This window comes from Apium graveolens, chromosome 11 (genome assembly GCF_009905375.1).
Source record: "Apium graveolens cultivar Ventura chromosome 11, ASM990537v1, whole genome shotgun sequence".
Taxonomy (NCBI): Eukaryota; Viridiplantae; Streptophyta; class Magnoliopsida; order Apiales; family Apiaceae; genus Apium; species Apium graveolens.
The window spans coordinates 85,068,150-85,084,749 of NC_133657.1; the positions used below are offsets into that span (position 1 = coordinate 85,068,150).

At 39.3% G+C, this 16,600-nt stretch overlaps 1 protein-coding gene across 1 annotated transcript; it reads left to right on the forward strand.

Moving 5' to 3' along the window:
• Positions 1-2,513: 2,513 nt before the first annotated feature.
• On the forward strand, positions 2,514-5,429 carry LOC141695656 (uncharacterized). Its single transcript, XM_074499886.1, has 3 exons — positions 2,514-2,621; positions 2,730-3,833; positions 5,034-5,429. The coding sequence occupies exons 1-3, from the start codon at positions 2,514-2,516 to the stop codon at positions 5,427-5,429; spliced, it is 1,608 nt and encodes a 535-aa protein (XP_074355987.1).
• The last annotated feature ends 11,171 nt before the right edge of the window (positions 5,430-16,600 follow it).

The window sequence follows — 16,600 nt, forward strand, 5'->3', positions numbered from 1 at the left end:
TTTGAGATGAAATGAGTACGAGTATAAACTGATTAAACTGATACATTTAAAGTTGAGTTTAGCATAAAATTGTCAAGTATATAAACTTTTAGAAACCTTGATCATACAATGCTAAATGGTTGTTTTTCCCTAGTTGATCATATTTAAATAATGGATATCTATATCTTGCTGAGCGTTAGTGCTCACTCTTGCTTTTATAAATATCATATCACAACAGATTACCAGCATGGGCCGAACCAGGACGACTGCCCGCAAGCGGGTAGGGGACGCACGTGAGTACCGTAGACTGTTCGTCCGCCAGCCACCTCAGGTAGACGAGTAGAGATATTTTTCTTTTGAGTACTTGAACCAAGACTATTTGTGACCCGAGCCAGTCTCATGTAGAGCTGTTCTCGGCGTTTACCCTTTTGAGATAATTCCCTTTGATCTGTAATGACTTAAATACTTTAACGTTAATTTAGTAATGTTCCTGAGCATATAACTTGTGTGTGTGTGAGTTTTCTTAAAAGGTCGAGTAATGATGTGAAAAGAGGATTAATTATTTATTAGACAATATTAAGTGATCGTAACAACCCGAATTCCCGACTTTGAATTTGGGGGTGTTACAGAAATGGTATCAGAGCCCTAGGTTATAAGTCTCGGAAACATTAGGGAAATGGTGAATCAACTGAATCAATGAACTAGTACTCACATAGAGTTCGTAGTCGGGCTACGAGGGTAGCACTGACATTAAGAACCCTTAGTGGTGATTTAAGTATCCAAGGATAGTAATGCGTGTGTTAAGTGACTTGTAGGTACCCGATGTGTTAGAACTTGAGCCTGTAGAGGCGTATGAGAGAGAGCATGATGAGGCCCTTTTAGCTGAGACCGAGGTAGCTGACCCTGCCCCCACTGTGGGCTTGGAGGTATTCGAGTACCCGGAGACTGACCCTGAGGAGGACCCAGAGGAGGACCCCACTGAGGCAGACACTGAGATAACCCCTCCTGAGGATATTCCATACGGCAGCACGGTGGTTCGATCTCCAGAGATGATGAGGGTGGATGTGCATCAGAGGTTGATAGAGCGTTTGTTAGATCGGCTCTCAGAAGCCCAGGCTCGAGTCGCTGAGCTCGAGAACGAGACCGGAGTAGCAGATTTGATGGATAGGATGATAGATCTGCAGGCCAGAGTCACTGCACTGACTGAGGAGTTAGAGGCGGAGTTAGGGGTAGCCACCCCAGTGAGGACACCCACCCCGCCCCCTATACCAGTTAGCCCTGCACGGACTGAGACTGACGATGGCATGGACCCTATTCTTGACGGTGTGGGAGCGACTCCTGCAGATTCCCCACTTCCACCACCCATACCAGTCATATCCCTAGCAGATCACGATTGGGTGGTAGGTTGCTATGCTACTGATCTGACAGCGGCCGAGGCCCGTATGGCCGAGCTGAGGGACCAGCTTTCCATCGAGCGGCACATGAGGATAGTGGCCCGAGGCAGGTGAGGATACCCCAGCGCCCGACGCATGCGCAGGACCATTCGCCGCATAGAGCAGAGGACCATCGGTAGGATTCACCGCTTATCCCCACAGCGTGACTTGGTGAGTAGGCGCGAGGTTATCAGGGTTGTGGTCCACGCTATGAGGCGGATTCGTGATGTTGCTCATGGCTAGTGGACACTGTTAGTAGTTGGTTGTTGTTCCTCTGCGGTGGTACTTAGTTGTTTTGTGATAGTTGTTTTGGTTGTTATCTTTGATAGTGCCACAAACTAAGGATTATTGTATTAAGACAGATTGTACTTTTATTATTCAGTATGTTGTACCCAGACCTGGGATATGGCCAAATTATGTATAATTATCGTGTTGATTAGTTGCGATTTCTAGATTATGGTTTAATCTTCTTTCATACCTGCATAATTATATACTGTCATAACAAATTAGGAAGCATGAGGATTGGCAAATGAAAACAACATAAATAAGTTTATGTAACAGGAAAATGCCGCCAAGAAGAATAGTAACAAGAACTCGCCCGACTGCATCTGGTGGCCAGGGCAGTAATAATGAACAAGGGCATCAAGCACAGACCCCACCATTAAGAATTAACGAAGAACGAAATGAGTATGATGATGAGGACTATGAAGAGTCAGAGGCTGAAGATACTCAGGGGATGGAAGTGCCAGTGAACCCTATGGAGCAGTTTGTAGAATTTCTGAGACAAAACCTACAACAGCAACGACCACCCCAGCAACCCCAGCAGGCCATGGCTAATGCATTTAAATCTTTCAATCGGTCAAGCCCCTAGAGTTTCACGGTGTTGCTGACCCAGTTCAGGCCAGGGCTTAGCTGAAAGAGGTAGAAAAAACCTTTGAGCGAATTGGCACTGAGGAAGCCCACAAGACTAATTTTGCCACTTATCTCTTAAAGGGTGAGGCTAACTATTGGTGGAAAGCCAAGAAAAATATGGAGCCCTAAGGGATTGTTATTTGGGAAAGATTCACTGAGTTATTTTTAAAGAAGTATGTCCCGAAGTTTATGGAGATTCAGATGCAGCGAAAGTTCTTAGAGCTGAAACAAGAGAATATGAGCATAGCGGAATATGAAGCTAAGTTCACAGAATTGTCGAGGTTTGTGCCACAGCTGGTGAGCACTTAAGAGCAAAAGGCTGAGAGATTTCAACAGGGATTGAAGCAGTGGATTCAGAACAAGCTGGCAATTCTGGAGATAACTAACTATGCCACCCTAGTACAGAAGGCCACAATAGCTGAAGCAGGGAGTGAAATGAGCCAGAAAATGAAGCAAACTAAGAAACGGAAGTTTGATGGTCGAAGCAGGAGTGTGGGAGGGGAGAGCTTCCCTAGTAAGTTTGTCAGGGGGACGGCCTCCCAATCCAACCGCAGTACAGGATTCGGGGGATCAGGGAGCCTGAGTGTGGCCCGGAGCGGGAACCAAACGAGAATGTCTTATCATAGCCAACCACGACCTCCTTTGCCAGAATGCAAGAGCTGTGGTAAGAAGTATTCTGGGCAATGTATGCAGAAACCGGTGACATGCTTTAAATGTGGTAAGGTAGGGCACTATGCCACAGCTTGTAACCAGGAAGCGTCTAAGTGTTTTCAGTGCGGAAAGACAGGACACATGACGAAGGACTACCCTGCGGCAGCCCCAGCTAGCTCGAGGCATAGTGTAGCTGCATCTAACAGAGTGCCGACTGCCAGGACCTTTAATATGACTGTGAAAGATGCCGTAAGGAACACCAATATTATAGCAGGTACGCTCCTCCTAAACTCCAATCCCGCCAATGTGCTATTTGATTCTGGAGCTACTAAGTCTTTCGTATCTAAGGAATTTGCTGAAAAATTGGACTTAAAAGTGGAACCTTTGAAAGAATCTTTGCAAGTGGAAATAGCTAATCAAGAGATTATCCCTGTAAATCAACTTTATGCTAACTGCAACCTGGAATTAGGAGGAGTGAGATACCCAGTAGATTTAATTCCCTTTCGATTAGGGGAGTTTGATGTGATATTAGGAATGGATTGGCTATCTAGAAACCATGCCCATATTGATTGCAAGGGGAAGAAAGTAAAATTGAAAACACCTAGTGGTAAGAATATAAAAATTAAGGGGCAACGACAAACCAATAAATTTCTAACTATAGTGCAGACCAAGAGACTTTTAAGGCAAGGATGTGAGGCCTACTTGGCTCACGTGGTGGATACCAAACGAGAAACCCCTGAGATCCACACCATACCTGTAGTTATTGAGTTTGAGGATGTATTTTCCAAGGATCTTCCCGGACTACCCCCAGACTGGGAGATAGAATTTGCCATTGATTTAGCTCCCGGCACGACACCAGTATCAAAGGCCCCGTATCTTTTGGCCCCCATCGAAATGAAAGAGTTGGCTGATCAATTGCAAGATCTATTGGATAAAGGAATGATTAGACCGAGCGTGTCCCCGTGGGGTGCACCCGTGTTATTTGTGAAGAAGAAGGACGACAACATGAGACTGTGCATCGATTATCGAGAGCTGAACAAGCTGACCATTAAAAACAAGTACCCATTGCCAAGAATAGATGACCTCTTTGACCAACTAAATGATGCAACGTGTTTTTCCAAGATTGACCTTAGGACAGGTTATCACCAACTTAAGATCAAACCGGAAGATATACCTAAGACTGCATTTCGCACTAGGTACGGACATTATGAGTTCCTAGTTATGTCATTTGGTTTGACTAACGTGCCCGTGGCTTTCATGGATCTGATGAACAGAGTCTTTAAGAAGTATCTGGACGAATGCGTGATAGTCTTCATCGATGATATTCTAATTTACTCTAGATCGGAGGAGGAACATGCAGAACACCTCAGGATAGTATTGGAAATCTTATGAAAAGAAAAATTGTATGCCAAATTCTCAAAGTGTGAATTTTGGTTGAAAGAAGTTTAGTTTTTGGGTCATGTGATTAGTAAGGAAGGAATTCTCATAGACCCTGCAAAGATAGAAGCTGTCGCTAATTGGGAACAACCAACCACGCCCACCGAGGTAAGAAGCTTTATTGGACTGGGCGGGTATTATCGAAGGTTTGTAAAGGATTTCGCCAATATAGCAGGCTCGTTGACTAGACTTACTTGAAAAATAGAAAAGTTTGTTTGGACAGAGAAATGTGAGGAGAGTTTCCAAGAATTGAAGAAAAGGTTAGTATCGGCCCTAGTGTTGGCCCTACTAGAAGATAAAGGGAACTTTGTGATTTATAGTGATGCATCCCATAAGGGTTTGGGATGTGTGCTGATGCATCACGGTAAGGTGATTGCCTATGCATCCAGACAAGTAAAGGAATATGAAATGAGGTACCCCACCCATGACTTAGAATTAGCCGCCATAGTGTTTGCCCTTAAGATGTGGAGACATTACCTATACGGAGAAAAGTGTGAGATTTATACTGACCACAAGAGTCTTAAATATATCTTCACCCAGAAGGAGCTAAACATGAGGTAGAGAAGGTGGTTAGCATTTAATAAGGACTACGACTGCGAAATTCTTTATCACCCGGGGAAGGCCAATATGGTGGCCGATGCCCTTAGTCGTAAGGAAAGATTGAAAAGGTTCACCACATTAGAGGATTTGATCAGAGAATTTGAAAAGTTAGAGATCGAGGTCAAGGTCGCTGAGCCAGGGACCGAAGGCTTGTATGAGATGGTTATGCAACCGGAGCTACTGGAAAAGATTAGGCGATGCCAAGAAATAGTGTTGAGGGAGAACAAGGAACTGGTATGCAGAGAGGAGGCCAAGTGTGAACCAGACGAGAAGGGAATTAGGAGGCATGCCTACAGGATATGGGTCCCTAACGTCCAAGAATTAAAGGATGAAATTTTACGTGAAGGACACATCACTAGATATACGGTCCACCCAGGGAGCACCAAAATGTACCAAGACTTGAAGGAGTACTACTAGTGGCCTAACATGAAGAAGGATGTAGCGGAGTGGGTCAGTAAGTGTATGACCTGTCAGAGAGTAAAGGCAGAACACCAGCGACCAAGCAGACTCTTGCAATCCTTAGAAATTCCGATGTGGAAATGGGAGCAGATAGCTATGGATTTTGTGGTTGGATTACCTCGAACTAAGACTAATTGTGATGCAATATGGGTAATTGTAGACCGACTAACCAAGTCAGCGCACTTTCTTCTAATATAGGAAACCTACACAGTGGATAGATTAGTGGATCTATACATTAAGGAAATTGTTGTAAGACATGGAGTGCCAGTAGCTATCGTATCTGACCGAGATCCCCGATTCAACTCCAGATTTTGGAGGAGCTTTCAGGAATGCCTAGGAACCAAACTAAACATGAGCACCACTTACCATCCGTAAATAGATGGACAAAGTGAGCAAACCATTCAGATATTGGAGGACATGCTGAGAATGTGTGTAATTGATTTTAAGGGTTCTTGGGATGAACACCTGTCTTTGATAGAGTTTTCCTACAACAACAGTTATCATGCAAGTATCGGAATGCCCCCATACAAGGTGTTGTATGGCCGAAGGTGCCGTTCGCCCTTGTATTAGGATGAAGTTGGTGAGAGAAAGTTACTAGGTCCCGACTTGGTACAAAGGATAAGGGACATAGTTCAATTAGTCAGAGGACGCCTAGCAGCAGCCCAAAACCGACAGCATAAATACGTCGATCTGGCACGGAAGGACAGAGAGTATGTAGTGGGTGACCAGGTATTTCTAAAAGTGTCACCATGGAAAGGATTGATGAGATTTGGGAAGAAGGGGAAGCTGAGCCCCCGTTATATTGGACCTTTCGAGATTTTAAGACGGATAGGACCCGTGGCATACGAGTTAGCTTTACCTCCAAATCTTCAACAGGTTCATAATGTTTTTCATGTATCAATGTTGAGGAAGTATAATGTGGATGCCAAACATATAGTGGAGCATGAGCAAGTAGACCTTCAACCAGATCTGTCCTATGTTGAGCAGTCAGTCGAAATCATTGACCGAACAGAGCAAGTACTCCGGAACAAGAGTGTCAATCTAGTCAGAGTCTTATGGAGGCATCACAGCGTCGAGGAGTCAACTTGGGAATTAGAGAGTCACATGCAGGAAAAGTACCCCTATCTATTTGAGGATTGATTCCGGGATGAATCCTTTTAAGGGGGGGGGAGACTGTAAGAGCCCTGATTTTTGTAATATTTTAAAACTTCAGTGAACAGTAACTGGAACTAATTACGTAATATGTATGTAGTTCATCACAAATATGAATAGTGGAATTTTGGAAATCCGAGATCATATTCTTGTTTATCGAGAAAAATAAGTGAATGTAAAAGCCGTCGGAATTCGAAGATTCATGATTATACTACGTGTTTTCGTACTTATAAAAAATGGCGTAGAACTGGGAATACTACGTGGAATAAACATTATATCAAGGTGTTTCTATGATCAAGAGAAAGGAATAGAATTGGTTAAAGGATTATAAGCGATAAAAGAATTCACTACCAAACGAAATGTTATGCGATTAAACTATCGGAATGAAATGACAATCGCGTGTACGATAAATAATCGAATGAGAAATTAATTCCATGCAAGTTGGCCATGCAAAACCAAGCTAACTAGTAGTTAGGAGATGTAACTAGGAAATTAGAAGCTAACTAGAATAGTTAGTGGAATAGTAAGTGAATAGTAAGTGAATAGTAAGTGGGAGACAAGGAAGTACAAGGCCATACCTCCTCATTTCTACTCATATAAATTGTCAACCAAGCCTTCTTTTTGCTGATTATTAAGCCCATATATACACACTATCAAGAACATCTTTTACACTCCCACACTTTAACAAAAAATCAAGCCAAACCCCCCCATCCCTCTCTTGCTCTCGGCTGCTTCATGCAGAAAAAAGGAAGAATCCTCTTCTTCACTTCACTTCTCCATCCTTTCCTCTATTAAAAATTTTATAAAAATTCACAAAGCTTCCCTACATCCTAGTAAAGGTATTTCTATGATTTCATGGCCAAATTCTTAATGGTTTGTGAGAAAAAATTCTTGAAGTTCAAGAACTTTATGGACTCTTTTGACTAACATGGTTTCTTGGTTTTATTTCTTAAGGATCTAGTCCTTCTAAGTGTTTTTCAAGCAAACCAAGCCCTAATCATATTAGTACTAACCATCCTAGTGCTCAAGAAGGTATAACTTCCAACTCTTTAAAGTTTTAAGGGTGGGTTTAAGAGTTATTTATGATGTAGTATCAAGATCCAAAAGTTTGTGTATGTGTGAGGTTGTTTTGCTCATATTCTTGCTAAGTACTTGAGTTTTTGAGTTGTGATGCTTGTATATGATGCTAGATAAAGTATATAAGGGATATGTGGGTGGATCTTGAGAAGTAAAAAGTGTTGTATTGGTCATAAGTAGTGATTGTGTCAAGAACAAGTAATAGAAATGGAATGTGGAGCCTATTGCACTTGGTCTGCCTTCTGCAGTGTATTCGGCCATGTAAATATTTGAAACTTGTGAGTTACTGGCCATGACTGGGTAGATCTTGATTTTTAGTTTCTGTACATGTGTGGATCGTCGCGAGGGAATTTACGGTTTAGGAGTTATGACCGTTTTAGTGTAGAGCGTTCATACGAAAAGCCAACTACACAAAAGGCCACTTGCATGATGATTTTGAAAGGCTAAAAGTGATTTCAGAATCTTGGAAAAATCATGATAATTAAATAATACAGCAAGGAACACTATTTAAAAAGAATTTTAATAAAATATTAATTTTTCAATTTTATAAAAATGTTTTAGTGAAGCGAATTGATAATCGCGTACTAACTAAGATCGTTGGTTATTGATTTTAGATCGCCAACCAAAGCCCCGAGACCATACCACTCCTAGCACTCAAGGCAAGTTTACGAAACCCTATCATAAATTATCCATGCTATATATACAGTTGTGATATTGATGCCATGATTTACAGTTTGAAAATATATGCTTGTCAGTGATATCAATACATTCAAATTATGCGATTGTTTTCGAAAACAAACTTCGTTTTATACGAGTATGAGAAATTGAAACGTAATTTTAATATAATACAAGATAGTCGGAGTCGGAGATATTTTAAATCAATTTAATTCCGGAACGAGCCGGACACGAAAGATTTCTATTTCAATAAACAAAGTACTTTCGCGTAACATACATATTAAGCGAACGATTGAGATTTGATATATAACTATAAGAGATAATCGAATATTCACTCAAGGGATATCCTGTTTGATTATTTATTTATAAGTAATACCTAAAGAGTTACTAAAATATCCGAAAAATACTTAAAGAGATATTGAAAAGTTTTTAAATCAATTCACTCTATCTAAGACGTATGTAACCATTCGAAGGATAATTATAAGATGTCAAATCTTGTCTTAAGTATTTACTTAAGATTTTTATCAATTCATTGAACCGTATTGAGAAACATTTTGTACTTAAGGTTTTATCAATTCATTGAACCCTTCTTAAAAATATTATGAGACCGTAAATATTTAATATTTCGTACTTCTAAAAATCATTTAAAAATAGACATAGTTCGCAAGGATACTTTCTAAATTATTCAAAATTCTCGGAAGAGATCAATCATCTGAAACTTATCAAAACCTTAGGGAACTTATTCTAGAAGCATAAGGGTTTTGCTTCCTCACTCGATGAAAAACAAGTGAACAATATATTTAAAACTCTACTACAGTTAAGGGTTTGAAAATGATTTTAAATTCAAACCTTTTACAACTCCCAAAGATCAATTGAATTAAAGTGACGAATAAAACATCTTATTTAAAGGTCAACTCAGAACGATCTATTCCTTCGATAAAGGATTTTATGTAAATGATATAATTGTCTTGGGACTGGAATGTGGCCTTCCCGGCACGGAGAGGTATCGGGTAGTGACCAAGCGCGGAGTGGCGCAGTATACAGTTATATGGTCTCTGTGACCATTGACTTTCGGACTTGCACGGAAATGGGTAACCATCGTGTAATGTCTTGATAAGCCCAAAGGCGGCTAGGTTTGTATTCCTTCTACTAGTAGAGAAAATTTCGTATTCGGCTGATCACCGGTACGTGCTTTATTCCAGTATAGTCCCTTTCGTCCACTTTGGATAAATTGTTGTGAAACCTACAGTAGAAGGCCGACAAGGCTAAGTTTTAAATAAGGATGTTGATGAATATATATCACATCCATTTGAGAATCTTGGTTCAAGCATCATATTGAGATTTTGAGATGAAATGAGTACGAGTATAAACTGATTAAACTGATACATTTAAAGTTGAGTTTAGCATAAAATTTTCAAGTATATAAACTTTTAGAAACCTTGATCATACAATGCTAAATGGTTGTTTGTCCCTATTTGATCATATTTAAATAATGGATATCTATATCTTACTGAGCGTTAGTGCTCACTCTTTCTTTTATAAATATCATATCACAACAGATTACCAGCATGGCCCGAACCAGGACGACTGCCCGCAAGCGGGTAGCGGACGCACGTGAGTACCGTAGACTGTTCGTCCGCCAGCCACCTCAGGTAGACGAGTAGAGATAGTTTCCTTTTGAGTACTTGAACCAAGACTATTTGTGACCCGAGCCAGTCTCATGTAGAGCTGTTCTCGGCGTTCACCCTTTTGAGATAATTCCCTTTGGTCTGTAATGACTTAAATACTTTAACGTTAATTTAGTAATGTTCCTGAGCATATAACCTGTGTGTGTTTGTGAGTTTGGTTAAAAGGTCGAGTAATGATGTGAAAAGAGGATTAATTATTTATTTGACAATATTAAGTGATCGTAACAACCTGAATTCCCGACCTTGAATTTGGGGGTGTTACAATCAGACTTTAAGCTAATAGGTTACTCAGATGCAGATTTTGCAGGATGCAAAATTGACAGGAAAATCACAAGTGGAAGCTACCAATTTCTTGGAGGCAGATTGGCTTCTTGGTTTAGCAAGTAACAAAAGTCAATTTCCACATCAACTGCAAAAGCAGAGTACATTGCTGCAGGAAGCTGTTGTGCACATATTCTTTGGATGAAGAATCAGTTACTGGATTATGGGTTAACATATTTTAAAATCCCTATAATACTATGATAATCAAAGTGCTATTGCTATGACAGGTAATCCAGTTCAACACTCAATGACAAAGCACATCAGCCTTAGGTACCACTTCATAAGGGAACATGTGGATGAAGGTACAGTGGAATTGCACTTTGTTCCAACAGATCAACAACTAGCAGATATCTTCATAAAACCACAGTGTGAAGTTACTTTTACAAGATTGGTAAATGAACTTGGAATGGTTTCAGGTTCTTTCTCTAAGTCTGCTTAGTTTATGTTCTGTTTCATCAGATTTTATGATCAGTATTTACAGATATTACTATCCCTGTGTATTCTGTGCTTAATTTGAAAATTGCTTAAGTACTGATTGTTGTCTGATGTGAATTTCTAAACTCTGATAGTGATATGAATATTTCTGTAACAATTCAATCCAATGAGGATAACCATGCTAGATGCTGACCTAGTAGTCTTTAATATACTAAAGATCCCATGTTTGAAGTAATCGTGTATGTGGAAATCTTTTAACACAAGCAAATTCTGATATTGAGCTTAGTTAAGTTTACTTTGTCTATCTTATTACTAAGTCAAAAACTAGAATACTGCTTCTTATCTGTTAAGTTCTGATGTTAGTAAATCTGGTGAATATACTAAGTGCTGATAAGCCTCACTTATCAAAAGAAAAAGAAAAAGAAAAGAAAAGAAATTAAAATCAAGTACTCCTTTGAGATCTAGAGTAAAAATGTGGAAGGGAAGACCCAAGTGCATTGTTGGTATTAAGTAATATGCATCAGAAAAGCAAAATAAATATTTTCTTGGTGACTTTTCATACTCTATGATTATTGGAGAAATACTCTGACAATAGCAGAAATTCTGACAAGCAGTTGTGACTCACTTACACTGAGAAGCCACTGTAAAATGGAATTTTAAAAGATGCATAAAATGAGCACAAAACAGTTGAGGTGGACTTATGCATGAACTCATTCTAAAGTAGACTTCAGAATCATGACAGATTTTGAGCAAAGTTCTTAGTTATGTCTTATTTCTAAGATGAACTGAAGTAAACCAGACTTTAATCTTTATCTGATATTTAGCTTATTGCACACACATACACTCCATATGAATGATGAAAATTACTGTGGTGATAAATGTTCTTTTAGATGATAAGGTTAAGTGTTAGTTGTATAAATTCCGAGGACAAGTTCTGATGGAAGTTCTGATGATTAAGTTCTGAAGAGACGAAATCAGAATTTGTGTGAAGAATTACAGAAATAGGCATTCACCTTTCGAGTTAAGGAATCATGTTCTGATGACTGTTAAGTTCTGATATAAGTCTAAGTTCTGGTATTAAATCATGATTCTTTACTTGACTTATTTGTGGTTAAAATATGAAACAGTCTTAATTAAAATCAGAATATGTTTGGGTGAGATATTAACAGTCAACATAATTTGGGTTAGTGGTACTCGTCTATGCACAGTAATTTTTACTTGTTTCGTGTGCGCATTAAATCCTGTTTTAAGCTTCCAATGGCTGTTATTATTCTCATTAGTCTAGGGGGACGAGGTATAATTACTTTTACCTATAACCATCCAATTTTCCTTGCGTCTCTTAGTATTCTATTGGTTATATGAACAAACACCTCATTCTAGCCAACACATCTCTCATTTTCTCTCAAACTCACTCTTTTTACATCCTCATCAAAAACATGGTTCGTTTCAACTTGGTCCTGAACTATGACACTTTTAATATAGAGTTGAGATGTGCAGATTGGAGGCAGGAGTGGCATGTCACTGCCATTCCTGATGAAATCTGGGACTCAGTTCCCCAAGAGGTTCTCACAGACCTCTTATTCTTCTATATGGACTATCATTGCCATCTTGAGCGTCTGGAAGAGGAAAGGAGAGAAGCTCTCTGACAACAAGAACGGATCATTCGTCTTGCTGTTCTCTTTGTTGAGAGTAGGAAGAAGAATTAATTGCAGCCGCCTGTTTCTCTTCACCGTCAGCTTTGTCAGTCTTCTTAGACTAGGACTAAAGCTGTTAATGTTAGGATTTGTAGCTTAGGACAATCTTGTAATTTTAAGCATGTAATTTAAGTTTCATGAAATGTATTTGCTTAATATATTAATGAAATTTTATCTTTTTGCAAGACTTTGTCTCTGAGTCATTTCATATTCTGATGATATTTTAAATCCTGATACTAACCATATTCTGATGACCTTTTTCGCTCTGATATAAATCAAGTTCTAATTCTGACGTGGCAGTATTTGTTTACTTGGTTTATTTATGGTCATTTTCTCATTGGTCATATTTTTACAGAATATTAGTAAAGCAGTAATAATAATTTATTAAGTGGGAACAGTTTTAAAATTTAAAATAAAACTGAATGTCCTTGATTAATGGGATTACTTGGTAAGTGGAACGGTTTTTCCTTGAAAAACTACATCTGATAAGTAATGATTACTGAATACCCGTGCCCATTAATTATCTTTTACTGCTGCATGTCTGACAGGTGTCTCAACGGTTATTTTTTTACCGTGTATAAGTAAAAGAGAGAAAAGATTGTATAATCTTTTATTTACTTTTATATTTTATCTCTCTCTTTTTACTTTTATTCTCTCTCATCTACTGACGATTTTTCATACAAACATTTTATCAAACACCTTACAGGAAATTTTTTCTCTCACGTATGTCTCATGGCACCCAAGGACATAATTTTTGATGGAGCTACGTTTGTTCCTAATAACTTCTCTGCTATTCTTAGCAAGTCAGAAGCACCATCTGAACTTCACTTCATTCAGGACTTTCTTGCTAGTTCTGATATTGGGTATGCTCTGACCGAACCTGAAGCAGTCTCTGGTACTCAAGTTCTGGAGTTCTGGAGAAGCGGTGTATATGATGATGGTGGTGCTCAAGGGTCCCCAATTATTATTTTTTCATCAGGGGAGGATGAGTATATTGTGACATTGTCTACGGTTCGACAAGCACTGCAGCTACCTGAGAACTGTGTCTATTCTACTATTGAAGAGCTAGTTCTTTAAAACATGATGGCCAGTCCGGGATATGAGAAGATATTGGCAAAGCTGTGCCAGTTGAAGAGATCTTTCATAAGGAGGGAATGGAATTTCTTCTTTGATTGCATAACCAAGGCTTTTGCAAACAAATGTTCCAATTTCGATGCAATTCCCATATTCAGCCAACAAATAGGGTATGCTCTCATAAATCACACTGATTTTGACTATGCAAGTGTTGTATTATGTTTTATTGGGGATAGAATGACAGAAGATAGAACTACTATTTATTTTGCTAGATTTTGTCAGCTTATCTATAGTTTCTGTTGTGATAATAAGCCCCGAAATGCTAGTGAATTAATTTCATCATTCAGACTAGCTAAAAGAGCTTTTAATGACTTATTATCTACTGATAATAAGAAGGTTGTGTTAAGACCCCTCCTAATTCCTTTATCTGTCAAACAAGCCTTAATAACCTACGATCCAGTTAAATACACTGCACTATTTCCTGATGTCCAACCATCTGAACCTCATCCATCAGCACCAACCACCCCTACTCAACCACCTCAAACTTCTCAACCTCAACCTTCAGATCCTAAAGTGCAGCCTTCATCTTCCAAACCTAAGAGGGCTAAGAAAGTACCTCAAACACAACAGAAGAGAAGGAGATTCATTCTGCGAGATGAATCAGATGCTGAGGAACAGGTTCCTGTATCAAAACTTGTTATTGGAGAAGCTGAGAAGGTCTCTTCTCAGAAGGATGTTGATGTTGGGAGTTCTAGGCCCCTAAAAAGGCTTAGAAAGCGTAATTTTGATGCTACAGCTCCTACAGCATCCTCAAAAGCTAAAAGATTTAAATCATTGGCAAAAAGGCCTAAAGATTCTGGTAAAGGAATGGAAGCAGCAGCTAAGGAAGGGGGTCAGGAATCTCTGATCTCACAAGATCCTGTTGAAGCTCACAATTCTCCTAGTGCTGATTCAGACCTTCATGTAACTCATCACTCTCCACTACATGAGCCAGAAATTACTCACATTCCCACACCTCCAGTATCTCCAGTACATACTGATAACCAGGGGCCAAGTGATGAAATTGACATCCATAACTTGGAAGTGCCTCAGGTTTTGTATCTAGAAGCTCCACCAACTCAAGTCACTCCACCAATAACATCAATTCCTGATGCTGATTTTAATCCAGAATTGCCTACAACACCTTCTCTGCATCTAGATACTGAAGATCAGATTTTAGGTGAGCATCAGAATATGGCTGTTGATCAGAACATAGTTGGAGATCAGCACTTAGAGGATGATGTTGAAGCCTCCATAGCCTCTCATACTGTTCTTTTATCAGAGGATGCTGAAGATGTTGACTCTGTAAGTTCTGATGCTGCAAATGTTGATGATACTGGTAATGCTGCTACAAATATAGATGCTGATGCAGCTGGTCCTTCTGGACATGCACCTCTACAAGCTACTTCAAAAGCTGATATAGTCAAAAATGTTTGTTACAGGGGCAGCACCAGTACCTTGGAGTGAAACTCCAAGAGGACAGGAGTGGACTAAGGAGTGGAACACAGTTACCTTTGTTCCTACTGAAAAGATTCTTGTTGTTCACTTGGCAAAAGCTGATGAGATGCTAGTCAATGATGATTTCAAGACACAGCTAAGAGTTACTGCACTTAGTACAAGGCACCTTGAAGGTCAACAATCTGTAACTCAGGCCAAGGTGGACAAGATTCAAGAATCCTTAAATCAGCAAGATACAGTTGTCAAGTTGGACAAGAAAAGGTTTTTCCAACCTTCCTTTGATAAAATTACCAACATTGAGAAAACCCAAGAGAAGCAACAGTCTCAGATTGATGAAATTTTGAAAAATCAAGCTTCTCAGCAAAATCAACTCAATGAGATCCAATCCTCAGTGAAATTGCTTGTCTCTCTTCTTTTACCTGCTGATGCCAAAAAGGGGGAGAAAGTAATTAAGTCCAAATGCAAACCTGATAAGACACTGAAGGGAAAGGATGGTAATGACCCGGGAAACTCTGGAATGGGTGGAGGTCATGGTCAAGGTAAAGATGATTCATCAAGTAAAGCTGGAACTACAAGTCATAGAACAAGTTCTGATACTGGAAGAAGAATAACTTCTGATACTTATAAAAGGATAAGTTCTGATGAACTTTTGGAACTTGATAAAGAAATTTCAAGACAGTTATTTCTGAAAGAAATCCAGGAATGGACTTTGAGAGTCTAAAGGAAGAAGAAGCTAAACTTAAGTTAGAAAATGTCATCTCCAAATCTGAAGCTTCTGTTGTTGAAAAGAAACTTCCTACGGCTAAAGGCATTGTGATAAAAGAAAGGACAAATCCTGTGGCAACCAAGGCCAAATCACAAATGGAGATAGATCTAAGGTCCAAGGGCAAAGAAAAAGTTGGTGAACCTGTAAAGGTTTATGTGCCTTCTATGGATGAAGAAATATCTGATGAAGATGCTAATCTTACTCTGACTTCAAGGAAGATTTCTGAGACAACCTCTGATATGGCTCAAGTTGTTCAGAGTCAAGATATAGTAAGTTCTGATATAACTATGAAGCATGCAACCTCTGACATAGCTCAAGTTGGCTTGATATCAGAAGATAAGTTAAAGGAAAAATCTGACATTGCTCATGTTAAATCCTCAAAGTTACTCCTACCAGGAATCACTAAAGCCAAACAGACTCAACCTTTGAAGACTGCAGCAAGTGGTTTTGAAGTAAGAGTAGTTACTGGAAAGGAAGCAAGAGATAAATCTGGATTGGGTAGTGCTGATGAAAGAAGAGTGCAAAACACAACCAATGATCCAACTTCCTTAAGTGAACCAGGTGTTGGAGCAACTCTTGAAAGATTGAATTAACTTGAATCTGTACAAATGGTTTATCATACCTTCTTGAAAGAATACATCTTGTTATATTTCATGATAGATGGAAGGGTTTACCACATAAGGGAAAATGCTATACCACTGAAGTATTTTGAGGAACTAGAACATGTTTTATTCTTACTTCAAGTGAAGA

What these genes read in the sequence shown, in the direction of transcription:
- LOC141695656 (XM_074499886.1), top strand. Translation starts at nt 2,514, where the DNA reads ATGGAGATTCAGATGCAGCGAAAGTTCTTAGAGCTGAAACAAGAGAAT. An exon ending in CGAGGTTTGTGCCACAGCTG is followed by an intron (nt 2,622 to 2,729) that starts GTGAGCACTTAA and finishes ACCCTAGTACAG; the next exon opens with AAGGCCACAATAGCTGAAGC. An exon ending in TAGCTCCCGGCACGACACCA is followed by an intron (nt 3,834 to 5,033) that starts GTATCAAAGGCC and finishes CACCCGGGGAAG; the next exon opens with GCCAATATGGTGGCCGATGC.